The sequence below is a fragment of the Scyliorhinus canicula genome, chromosome 14 (genome assembly GCF_902713615.1).
Source record: "Scyliorhinus canicula chromosome 14, sScyCan1.1, whole genome shotgun sequence".
NCBI lineage: Eukaryota > Metazoa > Chordata > Chondrichthyes > Carcharhiniformes > Scyliorhinidae > Scyliorhinus > Scyliorhinus canicula.
The window spans coordinates 62,047,698-62,066,909 of record NC_052159.1 but is presented as its reverse complement, the minus strand read 5'-3'; the positions used below and the strand labels follow the sequence as shown (position 1 = coordinate 62,066,909).

Genomic DNA, 19,212 nt, shown 5'->3' with positions numbered 1-19,212 from the left:
TGTGACACCTTTTTGCTTGATTGAGCAACATATTCTCCTCTTCAGTGGTGGCTGATTGGCGTGCTCCAGGGTAAACTGGAGTCTGGGTTGGGTCCAGATCCCTTGTTACTCTGTTACTAGTTCTGATAGTTCTTTCCTTTTTTTCCTCCTCTTCCTTTCTTGGAAGGCTCTGAAGGCTTCTCGTAATCCGAACAAGTTGCTGCCGGTTCCCGCTACATAATATTATGGAATGATGTTGGTTCTGCACTGGGCCTTAGTTTGGGGTTAAGTTGTGTTGTGTGTTATATATGTAATTCCCTTTAGAGCTGTGGTCTTCGCACGTTTTCTTTGTAAGAGTGGATATGAAGAATCCTTGCTTGGTGCTGATGGGTCTGGCATTCGAGGTGAAGAAGCCTTGGTGCGTCATTGGTGCTGCTTGAGATGGTGGAGATATATGTTGTTACGCACCCGAACATGGCGTGGAAAATTTATCCTGATTCTCGTAGTAATTATGGGCTGACACGGAGTGGGAAGGTGTGCACCATTTTACCATAGTTTTTATGGCTTTATCTAGTTTCTCCCTCGGTTTCTGGTGGGGCTGTATTGATACCTATTTATGTTTGTTGATCGTATTGAACCAGTTATGATCACCTGTCTTTCTCTCTGTACTCGTATCTGTTGGTCCGATTTCTGTTTCTTGATCCTTGCTTGTGGGATGTATTACTTTGTAATTTTAAAATGTAAAACCTTTTAATAAATATGCTTTTTTTAAAAAGAAAATAGAGCTAGCAATTTTCAGACATATGGTAATAAAACCACTAAGTAATTCCCTATTATTCAAAAGCAATGTCCAGTGGGAAAGGCATATGCTACTCAAAAATATTAACATGGAATAAATAAGGCAATCACTGGTTGTTTCTCATATTAGCCTGTAATTGTTTAATTTTGTACAGTTACTCCAGGAGAAATTCTTTATCAAAATGAACGGCAAACTGATGGAGTTCCTGGAGTTCATTTCAACATACAAATGTGCACTTACCTGTTACCAATGAAGCACCTGTTGCCAGACTTGTGCCATGCTGAAAATAACCCCTTGGAGATGAATTTAAGCAATTTCTGGACATCCCTCCTGATTTATTCACTCCTCGCTACAATTGTTTAAATGGCCCAGATTTTGCAGTTGTAGTGATGGCAAAACAGCCAGCATTCACTGTCATTACAACTTTGAAACTAACAGGAACTTCTGATGCTGCACTTACTTAATAAACCTCAAAAATCTAGACAGTGCTGAGAGTGATTCCCTGATGCTCCACAAGATGCACTGTTGAAGTCCTTATCATAGAATCATAGAATTTACAGTGCAGAAGGAGGCCATTTGGCCCATCGAGTCTGCACCGGCTCTTGGAAAGAGCACCCTACCCAAGCCCACACCTCCACCCTATCCCCATAACCCCACCCAACACGAAGAACAATTTTGGACACTAAGGGCAATTTAGCATCGCCAATCCACCTAACCTGCATATCTTTGGATGTGGGAGGAAACCGGAGCACCCGGAGGAAACCCACGCAGACACTGGGAGAACGTGCAGACTCCACACAGACAGTGACCCAGCCGGGAATTGAACCTGGGACCCTGGAGCTGTGAAGCAATTGTGCTAACCACAATGCTACCGTGCTGCCCTCGCAGATGGAAATCATAGAAATCATTTGCTTTGACCTGATGTTGCCTGGTCTGGAGGGTGTTAGCTATGCAAAGAGGCTGAGACTGTTTTCATTAGAACGGCAGAGGTTGGAGGGCAATCTGATAAGGTCTACAAGATTATGAGAGGCATTGATAGAGTGGATGGGCAGGCACTCTATCCCAGGGTGGAGGGGTCAGTCACTATGGGGCATAGGTTTAAGGTCCATCGCACACAGTTTAGAGGATATGTGCGAAGCAGGCTTTTTACACGGTGGTGAGTGCCTGGAACGGCTTCCAGGGGAGGTTGTGGAAGCAGATACACTAATGGCGTTCAAAAGACATCTCAACAAATACATGAAGAGGATGGGTAGAGAGGGATACGGTACTAGGAAATGCTGAGGGTTTTGGCCAAGAATGGTATCATGTCTGGTACAAGCTTGGAGCCTGTTTCTGTGCTGCATTGTTATTTGTTCTTTTATGCTGTTAGCCTTGCTGCAAAAACCCTTGTGAAAAGTGATACCTTAGTGATTGAGGGTCAACTGTGTCTTTTACATTGTGCTGTGCCATGATTGATGCTGAACAATCTTTCTGTACTGAAAAATTAATTTATACTAAATCAATTATTTTCATAATCATTATCTTAGTCAGTAGAATGAATAATGCTAGATATTAGCAATAATATCCACAATGGAGCAAATGTTTTGTCCTTTTAAAAAAAAAAAATACTTTTGTACTCTTAACACATTTTGGACTGCAGTGAAATTTGCTCTACAACACTACCAAAATATTTAATCGTGTTTACTGTTGGCTGACTTCATTAATAGAGACATACCAATTTGAAACAAAGAGAAGTATAGAGTGTGCTCTCTAAGGATCAGGTCACAGCTAACATTTTTGAATAGTTTATGACAACCTTATTGAGAAATTGTGACTTCATTTGTTGCTTTCTTTAAAAACAAGCTTCAGATGGCCCAGGTTCATCTATAGACAAGATGCGCAATATTAGTGATGTATTTCATTGATTTAATAGCCACAGCAGCAAGAAAACTAATTAATATTTATTATCTGTTGACCGCTCCTGTACAAGATATGATTTGGTGCTGTTCTAGTTTTCTATTAATAGATTTACTGGTCACTTTAATTGTTCTTTATAGTTTCTTGAAATGAAAGCTACAAAATGCATTTTCTTTCTACTTTTTATTGCTCTAACATTATGACTTTGGTATATTGAACAAGATGAAACATATTGAAAAGCTCTTTAACAAATTTAATAATAAACCACCTGGCACCTGAGCCACAGGCTTCTGGCCCACATAGAGATCATTAAGCTGTTGTGATTCTCCTTCAATTGAAATAACTTGGTTGTTGAGCAGTCTTTCTGGTAAGCTGTTTCCTGATTTGAAAACTGATTCATTATTTGCTGACATTGTGGCCCTTCTGAACCTTCCTCTTAGGCCACCTTCCATGGCAGGTAGGAAAAACATTGATAAACTACTTTAAACAGCGATGGATTGATGACAGTTTTTGCATTAAGCACATCCTATAAACACTCCATGAATTTGTCTACCTCCTGCTTTGTGAATATTATCTTGCTTTTCCATTTGGATGTACATTCAAGTTTCCACTTACTGTGGCAACCATTTGGAAACATTGAAGAGTCTATCCTGCTAATGATTTAGATATTTTAATTTCCTGACTGCTACAATGTATGTGCTTACTACTGAAAAATTAAATTATCTGAAAAATATACCTCATTTAAGTCTTAATAAACATAAACAGCTACAGCAGCCAGAGCAGTGGCATCACGCTGGCTCTGTTGTTCAGCAGGGAGGGTCAAAGCCAGAAGAGCAATAGTCATAGGGGACTCCATAGTCAGGGGCACAGATAAGCACTTCTGTGGTCGTGAAAAAGACTCCAGGATGGTGTGTTGCCTCGTGGTGCCAGGGGTCCGGGATGTCATTGAACGGCCGCGGGGCATCCTGAAGGGGGAGGATGATAAGGCAGAGTTGGTACCAATGACATAGGTAGAAAGAGGGATGAGGTCTTGCATCAATAATTCAGGGAGCTAGGCAATAGACTAAAGAACAGGGCCTCTCTGGTTATAATCTCTGGATTACTCACAGCGCCACACGCTAGTGAGTACAGGAATAGGAGAATAGCACAGATAATGCGTGGCTTCAGAGTTGGTGCAGAAGGGAGGGTTTTTAATTCCTGGACCATTGGGACCAAATAAGTAGTCCTGTAAAGCAAGACAGACTACATCTAAACCAAAGTGGGTCTAACATCCTTGCTGGCGGGTTTGCTAGTGCTGTTGGGAAGAGTTTAAAGTAGTTTGGCAGGGGGCGCGGATGTAGACTGATAGCAGAATAGGGACACAGTATAACATAGAAAAGCAATCTGATCAGAGGGAATACAGTGGTAGTATGTTTCAAGGGTGTAAGACAAGGCTAGATGGCCTCAGCTTTAATACCAGAAGTATTAACGGTAAAACAGATGAGTTAAGGGTGTTGATTATCACGTGTACGTATGATTTAATAGCTATCACCGAGACATGGTTGTTGAGTGAGGGGCAGGACTGGCAGCTCAACATCCGAATCTTCAGGCAAGTCAGAGGAGGGGGTAAAAGAGGAGGAGGTATTGCATTATTAGTTAGGGAGGCAGTTACTGCAGTAAGGAGAGATGATACCTCAAGAGAGGGCATCAAATGAATCTTTGTGGGTAGAGCTTAGGAATAAAAAAAGGCCAGCTACCTTACTAGATGTTTATTATAGACTCCCAGATCGTTAGCGGGAAATTGAGGAGCAAATAAGTACACAATTCACCGAGGGATGTAAAAATAATAAGGAGGTAATTATATTGGGTGATTTTTAACTTTCCATAATTAATTGGGATAGCCATCATGTTAAGAGCTTAGATGGAGTAGAGTTCTTAAAATGTATACAGGAGATTATTTGAGCTCAATATGTAGAGGATCCAACAAAGGACCTAATTCTGGGGAATGAAGTCTGACAGATTATCATAGATATCATAGAATTTACAGTGCAGAAGGAGGCCATTCAGCCCATCGAGTCTGCACCGGCTCTTTTAGGGGGCCTCACGGTAGCATGGTGGTTAGCATCAATGCTTCACAGCTCCAGGGTTCCAGGTTCGATTCCCGGCTGGGTCACTGTCTGTGTGGAGTCTGCACGTCCTCCCCGTGTGTGCGTGGGTTTCCTCCGGGTGCTCCGGTTTCCTCCCACAGTCCAAAGATGTGCAGGTTAGGTGGATTGGCCATGCTAAATTGCCCGTAGTGTAAGGTTAATGGGGGGATTGTTGGGTTACAGGTATACGGGTTACGTGGGTTTAAGTAGGGTGATCATTGCTCGGCGCAACATCGAGGGCCGAAGGGCCTGTTCTGTGCTGTACTGTTCTATGTTCTATTTGGAAAGAGCACCCTACCCAAGGTCAACACCTGCCCCATCCTAATAACCCAGTCACCCCACCCAACACTAAGGGCAATTTTGGACACTAAGGGCAATTTATCATGGCCAATCTACCTAACCTGCACATCTTTGAACTTGGGAGGAAACCGGAGCACCCGGAGGAAACCCACGCACACACTGGGAGGATGTGCAGACTCCGCACAGACAGTGACCCAAGCCGGAATCGAACCTGGGACCCTGGAGCTGTGAAGCCATTGTGCTATCCACAATGCTACCGTGCTGCCCTATGGTTGATGTGCTGGTGGGGGAACATTTTCGTGATAGCGACCACAATATTGTTCAATTGAAATTTGTTACGGACAAAGAAATAGACAAGTTGCAAAAAAAGTTTGGATTGGGCGAAGAGTAGATTTTTAGAAAATGAGTCAGTATCTTACCACGATAGACTGGAAAGAGTTACTTGTGGGGGAACCTATAGAAGAGCAGTGGGGTGGCGGGGAGGTACGTTCAAAGGTGAAATGGGGAGGTTACAGACCCAGTATGTTCCCCCTCGGGTAATAGGAAGGTGTAACAAACCCAGAGAACCATGGGTGACCAGAGACATTCCGGATACGATGAGAAGGAAAAGAAGCTTTTAACAGCATAAGGGGAGCAAGTCTGTAGAGACATTAGTGGAGTACAGAAAGTGCAGGTTGGAGCTTAAGAAATCAATTCGGAGAACAAAGAGGGGATAGAAAGTTCTTGCTGGTAAAAGTAGGGAAAATCCAAGGGGGAAATATGTGGGTGGAGCCAGAGGACATTGGTGAGGTGTTGAACAAACATTACACATCTGTCTTCGCCCAAGAGAATGAGGAGGCAGTTATGGAACTCTGGGAGAGAGGAGATAAAATTGTCACAGGGAGTGACAAGGTATTGGAGGTATTAGTGTGTTTAAAAGAGGACAAATCTCCAGGTCCGCACGAATTGTGTCCCAGGATGCTGGGAGGAGATTACTGGGTTTCTGACCCAAATTTTTAATTCCCCTCTGGTCACGGGGGAGGTGCCAGAGGACTGGAGAACAGCTAATCTGGTCCCACTATTTAAGAAAGGTTGTAGAGACAAGCCAGGGAACTACAGACGAGTGAATCTCGTGCCAGACTACCAGAAGGATATGGAGGCTTTAGAGAGGGTACAGAAAAGATTTTCTGGGATGTTCCTGGTATGGAGGGCATTAGCTATGAGAAGAGATTGGAGAAACTTGGTTTGTTCTCACTGGAATGGCGGAAGTTGAGGACCGACTTGATAGAAGTCCACAAGATTATGACGGGCATGGACAGAGTGGATAGTCAGAAGCTTTTTCCCAGGATGGAAGAGTCCATTACTAGGGGGCATAGTGGCAAGTTTTGTACAAGGCAAGTTTTTTTTACACAGAGGGTAATGGGAGCCTGGAACTCGCTGCCGGGGGAGGTAATGGAAGCAGATATGATATTGACTTTTAAGAGGTGTCTGGACAAATACATGAATAGGTTGGCAATAGAGGGATATGGTCCCCAGAAGGGTTGGGGTTTTTAGTTCAGACGGGCAGCATGGTTGATGCAGGCTTGGATGGCCAAAGGGCCTGTTCCTGTGCTGTAATTTTCTTTGTTCTTTGAAACTACTGGAGAAGATACTGAAGGAGAGAATCTAAAGGAGAACATGTAACCGAGTATACAGATGAGGGTAGTGCAGTTGATGTAGTTTTCATGAATTTCAGCCAAGCCTTTGACAAGGTTCCACATGGGAGACTTGTTAAGAACGCAAATGCATATGGGATGCAGGGTGATTTGATGGGGTGGATTCATAATTCGCTTAGCAGTAGGAAACAGAGTGTGATGATAGATGGCTGCTTAAGTGTCTGGAAGCCAGTGACCTGTGGCGTACCACAGAGATCCGTACTAGGCCCCCTATTGTTTGTCATTTTATATGAATGACACAGATGACTGTCTGGGGTAGGATCAGTGAGTTTGCGGATGACACAAAGTTTGGCCGGGTGGTTAATAATGAGGTTGAGTGTCTGGGATTACAGGAAGATATAGACGGTATGGTCCATGGGTGGATAAGTGGCTGATGGAATTTAACCCTGAAAAATGTGACGTGTACACTTTGGAAGGATTCATTTAACAAGGAAGAATACTATGAACGGTCTGACACTGGGAAGTTCTGAAGAACAAAGGGAACTTGGCGTGTTTGTCCATAGATCTCTGAAGGCAGAAGGGCACGTTGATAGGGTGGTGAAAAAGGCATATTGGATACTCGCTTTTATCAATTGGGGCATAGATTACAAAAACAGGGAGGTCATGATGGAGCTGTATAGAACTTTGGTGAGGCCACAGCTGGAGTACTGTGCGCATTTCTGGTCGCCACATTATACGAAGGATGTAATTGCACTGGGGAGGGGGGGGGGGGGGGGGAGGGAAAGAGACGGGCGGTGAGTAGAGGAAATTAAACAGAATGTTGCCTGGGATGGAATGTTTAAGTTATAAAGAGAGGTTGGAAAGGCTTGGGTTGTATTCTCTGGAGCAGAGAAGACAGGGATGACCTGATTGAGATGTACAAGATTATGAGGGACATGGACAAGGTGCAGCTATTTCCCTTTGTTGAAGGGTCAGTTACGAGGGGACACACGTTCAAAGTGAGGGGTGAGAGGTTTAGGGAGGATTTGAAGAAAAACATTTCTACCCAGAGTGGTGACGGTCTGGAATGCACTGCATGGGAGGGTGGTAAAGGCGGGATGCTTCATATCCTTTAACCTGGATGAGTGCTTGGCACGCCATAACATTCAAGGTTATGGGCCATGTGCTGGCAAGTGTGATTAGGTGGGCAGGTCAGGGCCTTTCATGCGTCGATGCAGCCTCGATGGGCCGAAGGGTGTCTTTGGCACTGCACTATTCTGATTGCCAGTCCAGATTATATTTTTTAGAAATATTTTTATTCGCCATATTTGCTTCATTTTCGGTATACAAAGAAAGAATACAACAACAGAACAACCCCAACGATATAAAACCTAAAACGTAGACTCATAGAGCAAAAATGAAAACAAACCCCCCCCCACCCCCCCTAGCATTCAACAGCAACCAGCTCCTGAAAGTGCATACCTCTTTCATCTCCACCTACTCCAGGGTCAGATACTCCAGCAGGTTCCCCACCATGTTGAGGCACAGGGTGGAGAAGCTGACCGTCACACCACAAGATCCACCTACAAGCAATCAGCAAGGCAAAGGCTAAAACATCTGCCCCCACTCCCACCTGCAACTCGGGCCAGTCCAATGCCCTGAAAATGGCTTCTACCATGGGAGGGTGCAAATCCATATGCAAAACCCGAGATAATTTTAAATACCTCTAGCCAAAACCTTTCCAGCTTCGGGCAGGACCAAAACATATGAATGTGGTTTGCAACGCCCCTCCCACACAGCTCACAAACATCCTCCACCCCCTCAAACAGCCGGCTCATCTTTGATTTTGTGAGGTGTGCCCCATACACAACCTTCAATTGTATCAGCCACAACCTCACGCACTAGGTTGAGGCATTCACCCTTCGCAGCACCTCACACCACAGTCCCTTTTCCACTGCCCCCTCCCCCCCCCCCCCCCCCCCCCCCCCAAGCTCTTCCTCCCGCTTCACTGTAACCCTCTTCATGGACACCATATCCTCATCCCATAAATCGCTGATACAACCCCCTTCTCCAACCCCCCACTGACAATACCGCCTCCAACAGCGAGGAGACCGGTGTTATCAGGAAGGTCGGGAAAACCTTCCTTGCAAAATCTCGAACCTGCAGGCACCTACATTCTTCCCTCGCCCCGCACCACAATCCGTACTTCTCTCCCAGCTCCTCCAAGCTTGCAAATTGTCCCCCAAGAAACAAAACCTTCATTTAATTCATCCCCTTCTCCGAAATCTCGCATCCATCCTCCCCGGCTGAAACCCATGATTTCCCCCTAATCGACATCCACCCTGATCTGGCCCCCAGCTTAAAGTGCAGTCTATACTGCCTCCAAATCTTCAATGTGGCCACCACCACCGGACCCCCGAATACTTACCCAGTGCTATCGGGAGTGGTGCCATTGCCAGGGGCCACAACCCTGACCCCCTACACGAGTCCTCCTCCATCTTAACCCATCGAGACTCTCCCCGCCCCACTCTTAACCCAGCCCCACATCTTCTCTGCATTTGCCACCCAGTAATAGTACAGTATGTTTGGCAGGCCTAGCCCCCATTGCCTGTCGCCCTCTCTACATGACCACCCTCCTAACCCTGGCCACCGTCTCTTTACCCCCCCCCCCCCCCCCCCCCCCCAAATAAACAAAGAGACTGGCAGGCACTGAAATAGGAACAAAAATGACGGTAACAATTAATTTTAACTGCCATCACCAGACACGCCAACGACAGAGGGAGGATGTCCCACCTTGCCAAATTGGCCTTCACCCTCCCCACCAAACTAGTAAAATTATACCTTCGGAGCACACCCCATTCCCACCCCACCTGCACCCATGTGGGATGCCGCCAGACAAAATGGCAACCCCCCCACCCACGCCCTCACTCCCGGCTGGGAAACCATGAAAATACTCACTCTAGCCTTGGTTCAAATTATATCCTGAGAACGATCCAAATGGAGCAGCTCATTATATTCCCCCCCAATGTGGTCGGCTCTGAAATATAAAATTACAAATCATCAGCATAGAAGGATACCCTATGCTCTACCCTTCCCCTCACTATCCCCTTCCACAACCTCTAACCCCTTAGCACGATGACCAAAGGCTCTATAGCCAGTGCAAACAATAGGGAGGGACATAGGACACCCATGCCTCATACAGAGGCACAGAGCAAAATTTATATTATTAGTGCGAACACTGTCCGTCTGCTCCCTATACAGCATCCGTACCCATGCCGCGAACCTCGGCCCGATTCCAATTCTTTCTAATACCGCCATCAAATAACCTCACTCTACCTGATCAAATGCCTTCTCTGCATCCAGTGGCACCACCTCCATCTTCTTTTCCTCTGCCGGCGACATGATCACGTTTAACACCTCACATTCAAAAACAGCTGCCTTTTCACAAATCCCATCTGATTCTCTCCCTACCACCTTCAGGAGACACCTGTCCAACCTTGCCACCAGCACCTTTGCCAATATCTTGGCATCTACATTCAGTAGGGGTATGGCCCTATACAAACCGCACTCCACCAGGTCCTTATTGCTCTTTAACAGCAGGGAAATCGAAACCTGCCCTAAAGTCTGTGGCAAGAGCCCCCTACCTATTTCCTCCTCAAAAACATTCCCAACATCAGTGGCGCCAACGTGCCCTTAAATGTCTTATAATATTCCCCTGGGAACCCATCTGGTCCTGCCGCCTTCCCTGACTGCATCCTCCAAATTGCATCCTTACCTCCTGTCCTCTTTTTCCCCCCCCCCCCCAATCTCGGGTACTCCAATCCGTCCAGAAACTCGCTCATCTCTCGCTTTTCTCCCGGTGGCTCCAACCTACACAACCTCTCATAGAACTCTTCCAAACCTTTATTGACCTGCTCCGGGGCCACCACTAGCTTCCCCATCTTGTCCCACACCTGGACTATCTCCCTCGCCGCCGCCTCCCTCTGCAGCTGGCCAGCCCTGCCTTCTCCCCATGTTCATAGATTGCCCCCCTTGCCCTTCTCAACTGGTACTTTGCCTGAAGCTCCTTCCTCCTGATCAAAAGGGCCAGACCGGATCTTCTATCGATCCCCAGCAACTCCTGTATCAATTTTGGGCGTGTCTCTCTCTCTCTCTTCCTTGTCCACCTTAGCCTTAAATAAGATCACCTCCCTCCTACTCCTACCTTCAGAGCCTCCCAGATTACTGACTGCAAAAACTTGCCTGTGCAATTAAACCTCACATAATCCTCGATCACCTTCCCAATCTTATCGCAAAAACTGCTCCCCTAACAGCCCCCACATCCATTCACTAACCCGGCCTCTGAGCCACCCCTTCTCCAAAAGCACATCCACCCATTGGAGCATTGTCCGAAATCAATATCGCTGAATACTCCGACCCTTTGACACCGGCCAATAACGCCTTCTCCATCTTAAAAAGTCTATTCTCGAGTACACTTTATATACTGGGGAGAAAACGAATACTCCCCCTCCCTTGAGTGCAGGAACCTCCACGGGTCCACTCCTCCCTGTTCTCGTATGAGCCCAGCCTGCACCTTCGCCCCGCCTGACTGGGCCAGCGAGCGCAGCTGAGACCTATCCACTTTCACTCCTGCACCATGTTCCAGTCCCCCACCCACCCCTCTCTACTAGTAACTCATGGGTGTCCAAATACGGGATGGCACCCAGCATCCTCTTCGCAAACCCTGCATCATCCCAGTTGGGGCCATATATGCTCGGCAGTGCCACCAGCATCCCCTCCAATGCGCCCGCCACAATCGCGTACCTGCCCCCTGGTCTGCCACCTCCTTCTCCATATGAAACCTCACCCTCTTGCCCAGTAATACCGCTACCCCCCTGAGCCCTGCTGACTCACCCAACCCTTCCTAAGACTCACCTGATCCTTCACCCTCAGATGAGTCAGCCATTAGACTCTTTAAATATGCAAATACCCTCGACCTCTTCACCAGTCCCCCAACCCTCAAGTTCCACGTTACTAACCTGACCGGGAGTACTTCACCACCCTCCGGCCCCTCCTATCTACCATCAGTATCCCCTGGGTCCTGCCCACTGGGCCTGTCCCCTTTGTTGCTGTCAAACCCCTCTTTCTCTCTCTTTCTTCCCCCCCCCCCCCCCTCCCCTCCTCGAATCGCCCCATCCTCTTACTCAGTAACGATCCCATCCCCCCCACCTTTCACACCTGCCATTGAAACCTGTTTGACCAGGTTCCAACAACCGCGGCCCCTCCCCCCACCACAGTCCCATTCACGAGTCAACCCTCGCTAGTGTGGAGGCCCCTGCCCAGACCCCCCTCCTCCCAATCCCCTTCCCCATGACCCAGTCCCTGAAAACAAAGACGAGCAAATAAAACCAGTGGGAAAATAACGCCCACCAGAAAACTGCCATAACCTCAAAGCTCAATATTCTCCTACCCACTGTAACACTCAGCAGAGGTACACTACCCTTCCTCATCAACCAACCAAAAGCCAAGCTCCCAACTGACTCTCTTCCCCCCCCCCCCCCCCCCACACACACACACACACACACAAAAAACAAATATACATTATGACACAGAAAACAAGAAATGAGGCTGCATACAGAATTTCACCCCTCATTTTTCAGTCCAGAACCAAACACCGACCCATCTCTCATTTTAACCCATCTCATTTTAACCCTAGTCCTTCAGCCTTCACAAGCGCCTCCACCGTCTCAAAGTAGAAGTCCCTCGTATTATAGGTCACCCTCCGCTTTGCCAGGTAGACCATGCCAAACCTCATACCATTAAACCAAAGGCCGCCTGCCTTCTTGCCAGCTCCACAGTTAAGTCCTGGTATATACGAATACCAGCTCCTTCCCACTGCACCTCACGCCTTTATTTCACCCAACTCTGGACCTTCTCCTTGACGTGGAATTTGTGGAAACAATTTAAGACTGCCCCTTGGCAGCTCGTCGTCTTCGGCTTGGACCTGAGCGACTGATGAGCCCTGTCCAGCTCGTATCGGGAGGGTTCTTCCCCCTCCCCCAACAACTGCGCCAACATCTTCACAAAGTACTCAGTCGGCCTCGGGACCTCCACCTCCTCGGGCAAGCCCACAAATTCTCATTCTGCCTCCACCACCCTCCGCAGCTGCTCACCCATTGAGGTGAACTGGTCACTATGTTGGGACAGAGCTTCCTCCTTCAACTTCTCTTCTTGCTCCCGTACCTCGGCCGATGTCTTCAACACCGCCACCTTCACCGGGGCCATCGCCTCCTCCACCAGCTCCTTCATCGCAGCCATCATCTCCTTATGCATCACCTCCATGCATTTGATGAACTGCCTCTCAAATTTTCCACATCACCTCAATCATAGTTTCCACAGTGAAGGGCGTGGACCCATCCAGCATTCCAGCCTCCGCTATCTTTCCTGCTGCCGGGCTGACCCGTTCACTCAACGGCAAGCTTTCGCTCGCCCCGTTCTTCCCAGCAGCTTTTGTCTGGATCTTTGACATTCTCCTCCTTCCTTATGTCACCCTGCACCAGCTTATCCAAAAACTGCCCCTGGAACTGGGCATTAAACTCCAAAAAACAGCCTCGAGCAGGAGCCACCCAATGTGCAACTTCCACTTGTATGCCACCACTGGAAGTCCTGCATCAGACTGAATTATATAATATTAATACTGACAAGGTATAAATATTCTCTTTCAGTGCTAGCCAATAAAGGTTTAAGTAATGCTTGATTTTTAAAGGGATTTAGTACTGCATGGTGTCTACCTTACAAAATGCTTAGAAGCATGTTAATTTATGAATGTTTAAGAAATAAGCAAACTATTCTATTATGAGACTCATGTCTAGGATTATGGTTTGAAACAAAATGCATGAGCGATTTTGAGCATTGTTACATTTAATGAAAAAAAACAGCTTTTACCTTAATTGTGCAAAGAAAACTTGCAGCTATAATTCTATTGCGTTAGTTTTTCAACACCACTTTAGTCCTTGGTTGCATAGCAACATTTGAATCACACAGTTGTTTCCTGTTCATAAATGTATTTTAATAACAGTAAGACAACTGCAGGTCGCCTCGGCCAGGTTACTACATGGCCCAGGAACACCTAAGAGAACATATAAGATGAAAATAATAGGGATTTTATTCCAAAAATAGCATTGAGATTTTAGATTTTCATAAGTTTAAATATCAATGGCAAATAACAATTTCTAGTTTAGAAGCCTCGGCTCTCTCAGATATGTCATTCCATTTCATGCAACATGGATAATTGAACGTGCAAAACTTAATTCAAATACTTACTGTAATAAATTGCATTTAGCTTGCACCTTTAACATAGGACACCAAGACAAAGCACTTCACAGAAGCATAATCAAGTAAAGTTGGATGCCAAGATTTTTAAAAGTTCGGGATGATTAAGGAGAGGGTTTGAAAGAGGAGACAAATTCCATTGCTTGCCACCTACATGGTTGATGGCATATCAGTCAGGCCAGAGTGGGCGTAATGGAGAAAGGAGGTTATTGAGGTAATAAGAGAAAAAGCCATGAAGTGATTTAAAAAGCAGGAGGAGAAGTTTAGATTTGAGATCCAATGGACTAGTAGCAAGCGTAGGTCAGTAAGAACAGGAAGTAAGTGGAACTTGGTGTGGGATAGAATATTGGCAACAAAGCTTTGGATAAGCTGAAGATTACAGAATGTAGAGGAAAGGAAAACAGCTAGAACAGCAGTGGAATAGTTGAGTCTGAAAATGACAAAAGCATGGGCAATAGTTTCAGCAAATGGACTAGGGTGAATAATGTCAAGAGATGGAAGTAAACAGTTTTAATGGTGAAGATACTATTGGATGGGAAGGTCATTCAGGATCCAATAGAGCACAGTGGTTGTGAACAGTTTTGTTGAACCTGAGAATGTGGCTGAAGTGTCAAAGGACAGAGTTTTTGATAAGAAGTGAAGATGGCTATGATCTTCCTATGTTTAATTTGAGTTAGCTGTGCCTCGTGTGGGACTAGATGCAAAGAACAATCCAGCACAGGAACAGGTCCTTGAGTTAGCTGTACCGGTCATGCTACCAACGTTCTCTAAAACCCTCAGCACTTCCTTGTGCCGTATCCCTCTAAACTCATTCTATCCATGTATTTGTCAAGATGCCTTTTGAACCCCGCTAATGTATCTGCTTCCACAACCACAACCTCCTCTGGCAACGCGTTCCAGGCACTCTCCACCCTCTGCGTAAAAAAACCTGCCTTGCACGTCTCCTCTAAACTTTGCCCCATGGACTTAAACCTATGCCCACTGGTGACTGACCCCTCCATCCTGGGAAAGAGTGCTTACCCCTCCATCCTGGAAAAGAGTGCTTACCCATCTATTCTATCCATGCTCCTCATAATCTTGTAGACCTCTGTCCGATCACCCCTCAACCTCCGTCATTCTAATGAAAACGGTCCGTGTCTATTCAGCCTCTCCGCATAGCTTACACCCTCCAGATCAGGCAATATCCTGGTAGACTTCCTCTGCACCCTCTCCAAAGCCTCCACATCCTTCTGGTAATGTGGCGTCCAGAATTGTGCGCAATATTCGAAGTGCGGTCTTAGCGAGGTTCTGTACAACTATAAGCATGACTTGCCAGTTTTTATACTCTACCCCGTCCAGTGAAGGCAAGCATTTCATATGCTTTCTTGACTACCTTGTCTATTTGTGTTGCCACTTTCAAAGATCTGTGGACCTGCATGCCCAGATCTCGATGACTTTCTAAATTCCGAAGAGTTTTGTCATTTGCGGCATATTTCTCATCCATGTTAGACCTACCAAAATGTGTTACCTCTCACTTATCTGGAATAAACTCCATTTGCCATTTCTCTGCCCAAGTCTCCAACCTATTTATGTCCTGCTGTATCCTCTGACAATCCTCAACACTATCTGCAACTCCACCAACCTTGGTGTTATCTGCAAACTTACTAATCAGACCAGCACAATTTTCTTACAAATCATTTATGTGTACCACAAACAACAGATGCCCCAGCACAGTGGAACACCCCTAGTCACAATCTTCCATTTAGGAAAAACGCCCTTCTACTGCTATCCTTTGCCTTTTGTGACCGAGCCAGTTCTGTATCCATCTTACCACTGCACCTCTGATCCCATGTGACTTCACCTTTTGTACCTGTCTGCCACGAGGAACCTTGTCAAAGGCTTTACTGAAGTCCATGTAAACAACATCCACCGCCTTCCCCTCATCAATCATCTTTGTCACCTTCCCCAAAAACTCGATCAAGTTAGTGAGGCACGACCTCCCCTTCACAAAACCATGCTGTTTATCGCTAATGAGTCCATTTGTTTCCAAATGGGTATGAATCCTGTCCCTGAGAATTCTCTACAATAATTTACCTACTACTGATGTGAGGCACACCGGCCTATGGTTTCCTGGATTATCCCTGCTACCTTTCTTAAACAGCGGTACCATATTAGCTATTCTCTAGTCCTCTGGGATCTCACCTGCAGCCAATGAGGATACAAAGATGTCAGTCAAGGCCCCAACAATTTCTTCCCTTGCTTCCCTCAGTATTCTGGGGTAAATCCCATCCGGCCCAGGAGACTTATCTACCTTTAATATCTTTTAAAAGACCCAGTACTTCCTCCTTTTCGATGTCAACATGACCAAGACCGTCCACACGCCCTACCCAAGAATCATCTTCCACAAAGTCCTTTTCTTTGGTGAACATTGATGCAAAGGACTCATAAGAACATAAGAACTAGGAGCAGGAGTAGGCCATCTGGCCCCTCAAGCCTGCTCCGCCATTCAATTAGATCATGGCTGATCTTTTGTGGACTCAGCTCCACTTTCCGGCCCGAACACCATAACCCTTAATCCCTTTATTCTTCAAAAAACTATCTATCTTTACCTTAAAAACATGTAATGAAGGAGCCTCAACTGCTTCACTGGGCAAGGAATTCCATAGATTCACAACCCTTTGGGTGAAGAAGTTCCTCCTAAACTCAGTCCTAAATCTACTTCCCCTTATTTTGAGGCTATGCCCCCTAGTTCTGCTGTCACCCGCCAGTGGAAACAACCTGCCCGCATCTCTCCTATCTATTCCCTTCATAATTTTAAATGTTTCTATAAGATCCCCCCTCATCCTTCTAAATTCCAACGAGTACAGTCCCAGTCTACTCAACCTCTCCTCATAATCCAACCCCTTCAGCTCTGGGATTAACCTAGTGAATCTCCTCTGCACACCCTCCAGCGCCAGTACGTCCTTTCTCAAGTAAGGAGACCAAAACTGAACACAATACTCAGGTGTGGCCGCACTAACACCTGATACAATTGCAACATAACCTCCCTAGTCTTAAACTCCATCCCTCTAGCAATGAAGGACAAAATTCCATTTGCCTTCTTAATCACCTGTTGCACTTGTAAACCAACCTTCTGTGACTCATGCACTAGCACACCCAAGTCTCTCTGAACAGCGGCATGCTTTAATATTTTATCGTTTAAATAATAATCCCGTTTGCTGTTATTCCTACCAAAATGGATAACCTCACATTTGTCAACATTGTATTCCATCTGCCAGACCCTAGCCCATTCACTTAACCTATCCAAATCCCTCTGCAGACTTCCAGTATCCTCTGCACTTTTTGCTTTACCACTCATCTTAGTGTCATCTGCAAACTTGGACACATTGCCCTTGGTCCCCAACTCCAAATCATCTATGTAAATTGTGAATAATTGTGGGCCCAACACGGATCCCTGAGGGACACCACTAGCTACTGATTGCCAACCAGAGAAACACCCATTTATCCCAACTCTTTGCTTTCTATTAATTAACCAATCCTCTATCCATGCTACTACTTTACCCTTAATGCCATGCATCTTTATCTTATGCAGCAACCTTTTGTGTGGCACCTTGTCAAAGGCTTTCTGGAAATCCAGATATACCACATCCATCGGCTCCCCGTTATCTACTGCACTGGTAATGTCCTCAAAAAATTCCACTAAATTAGTTAGGCATGACCTGCCTTTTACGAACCCATGCTGCGTCTGCCCAATGGGACAATTTCTATCCAGATGCCTCGCAATTTCTTCCTTGATGATAGATTCCAGCATCTTCCCTATTACCGAAGTTAAACTCACTGGCCTATAATTTTCTGCTTTCTGCCTACCTCCTTTTTTAAACAGTGGCGTCACGTTTGCTAATTTCCAATCCACCGGGACCACCCCAGAGTCTAGTGAATTTCGGTAAATTATCACTAGTGCATCTGCAATTTCCCTAGCCATCTCTTTTAGCACTCTGGGATGCATTCCATCAGGGCCAGGAGACTTGTCTACCTTTAGCCCCATTAGCTTGCCCATCACTCCCTCCTTCGTGATAACAATCCTCTCAAGGTCCTCACCTGTCATAGCCTCATTTCTATCAGTCGCTGGCATGTAGTATCTCGCCCATTTCCTCTGACTCAACACATAGATTCCCCTCGCTGTCCTTAAGTGGTCCAATCCTTTCCCTGGCCACCCTCTTGCTTTTTGCATATGAATAAAAAGTTTTGGGATTCATCTTATTCTTACTTGCCAAGGACTTTTCATGACCCCCTCCTAGCCCTCCTAATTTCCTGTTTAAGTACCTTCCTATTTTCTTTATGTCTAGATGTCAGCAAAGCAATCTGACAACACGTGCAGAGGAAGATTGGTTAGAGATATGGCTGAAACTGCCTTTGTCAAAGTCACAATGACATCTGCGTATCACTGAGTTAGTGGCGCATTATCTCACCTTTACTTTCACAGCAGGGCGACAGTCAGGAGAGTTAATCTGACAACATTCTTGGGTTCCTGTTTCTGCTGCAGGTGGCTGACATTCCTCCTTCCAGATTGATATTATGTTCTAAATCTTGTCAATTCCCCAAGCTACCTTGCTGGATCAACCATTCCTGTTTTGATTCAGATTCAGATTCAGTTTCACCTCTTGGTCATCTTGTTAATTAACCATTCTCTTCCACAGCCCAACACTGAAAGCTGATTATTTCACTCAATTAACCAGCTTGCTTGTAGATCCTAAATCCATTTATGGTCCATTGCTATGTTTGACAAATAAACCCAAAATGAATTAGTTGGGCTGAATGGTCTGTTTATGTGCTGTGCATTCTATATAGGCGCATGAAAAATTTAATGGATCGATTACATTTAGTTATATTTGTGACCTAATTTTGCACTGGGGTTTTGTAGCTTGGCTACTTTAAATTTGTTCTGACACTACACATGTAGATGATTTGGGCTGTATTACAGAGGATACATTATAGTGTATTAATCCTTTTCCAGTTTAATGTCTCTCATTTTCATAAGATGTGAATGATTTAATCTTTATTGCATTTACTAGGAATCTATGCTGGATGAGAACCATCATGTTGCTGTATCACTTGGCAAACCAGACATGATCACCAAAAACCCTCTACAGGTAATGATAGCTACTTAATATTATCTAATATTTACGGCACAGAAACAAACCATTGACCC

At 45.7% G+C, this 19,212-nt stretch overlaps 1 protein-coding gene and 1 long non-coding RNA gene across 3 annotated transcripts in view; one reads left to right on the top strand and one right to left on the bottom strand.

Moving 5' to 3' along the window:
- The window catches only part of aasdhppt (aminoadipate-semialdehyde dehydrogenase-phosphopantetheinyl transferase), an 81,672-nt gene that overhangs the window by 59,848 nt on the left and 2,612 nt on the right, over positions 1–19,212 (top strand). For both annotated transcript variants that reach the window (XM_038817657.1, XM_038817658.1), the window contains exon 5: positions 19,076–19,153. In XM_038817657.1, coding sequence (XP_038673585.1) covers positions 19,076–19,153 — 78 coding nt within the window. The remainder of the gene's footprint in view (positions 1–19,075; positions 19,154–19,212) is intronic.
- The window catches only part of LOC119977080, a 104,105-nt gene continuing 87,384 nt past the window's right edge, over positions 2,492–19,212 (bottom strand). Inside the window, exons 2-4 of the long non-coding RNA XR_005463110.1 lie at positions 13,638–13,821; positions 9,672–9,750; positions 2,492–3,639 (exon numbers count right to left, since the gene is read on the bottom strand). This is a non-coding gene — a long non-coding RNA (uncharacterized LOC119977080). The remainder of the gene's footprint in view (positions 3,640–9,671; positions 9,751–13,637; positions 13,822–19,212) is intronic.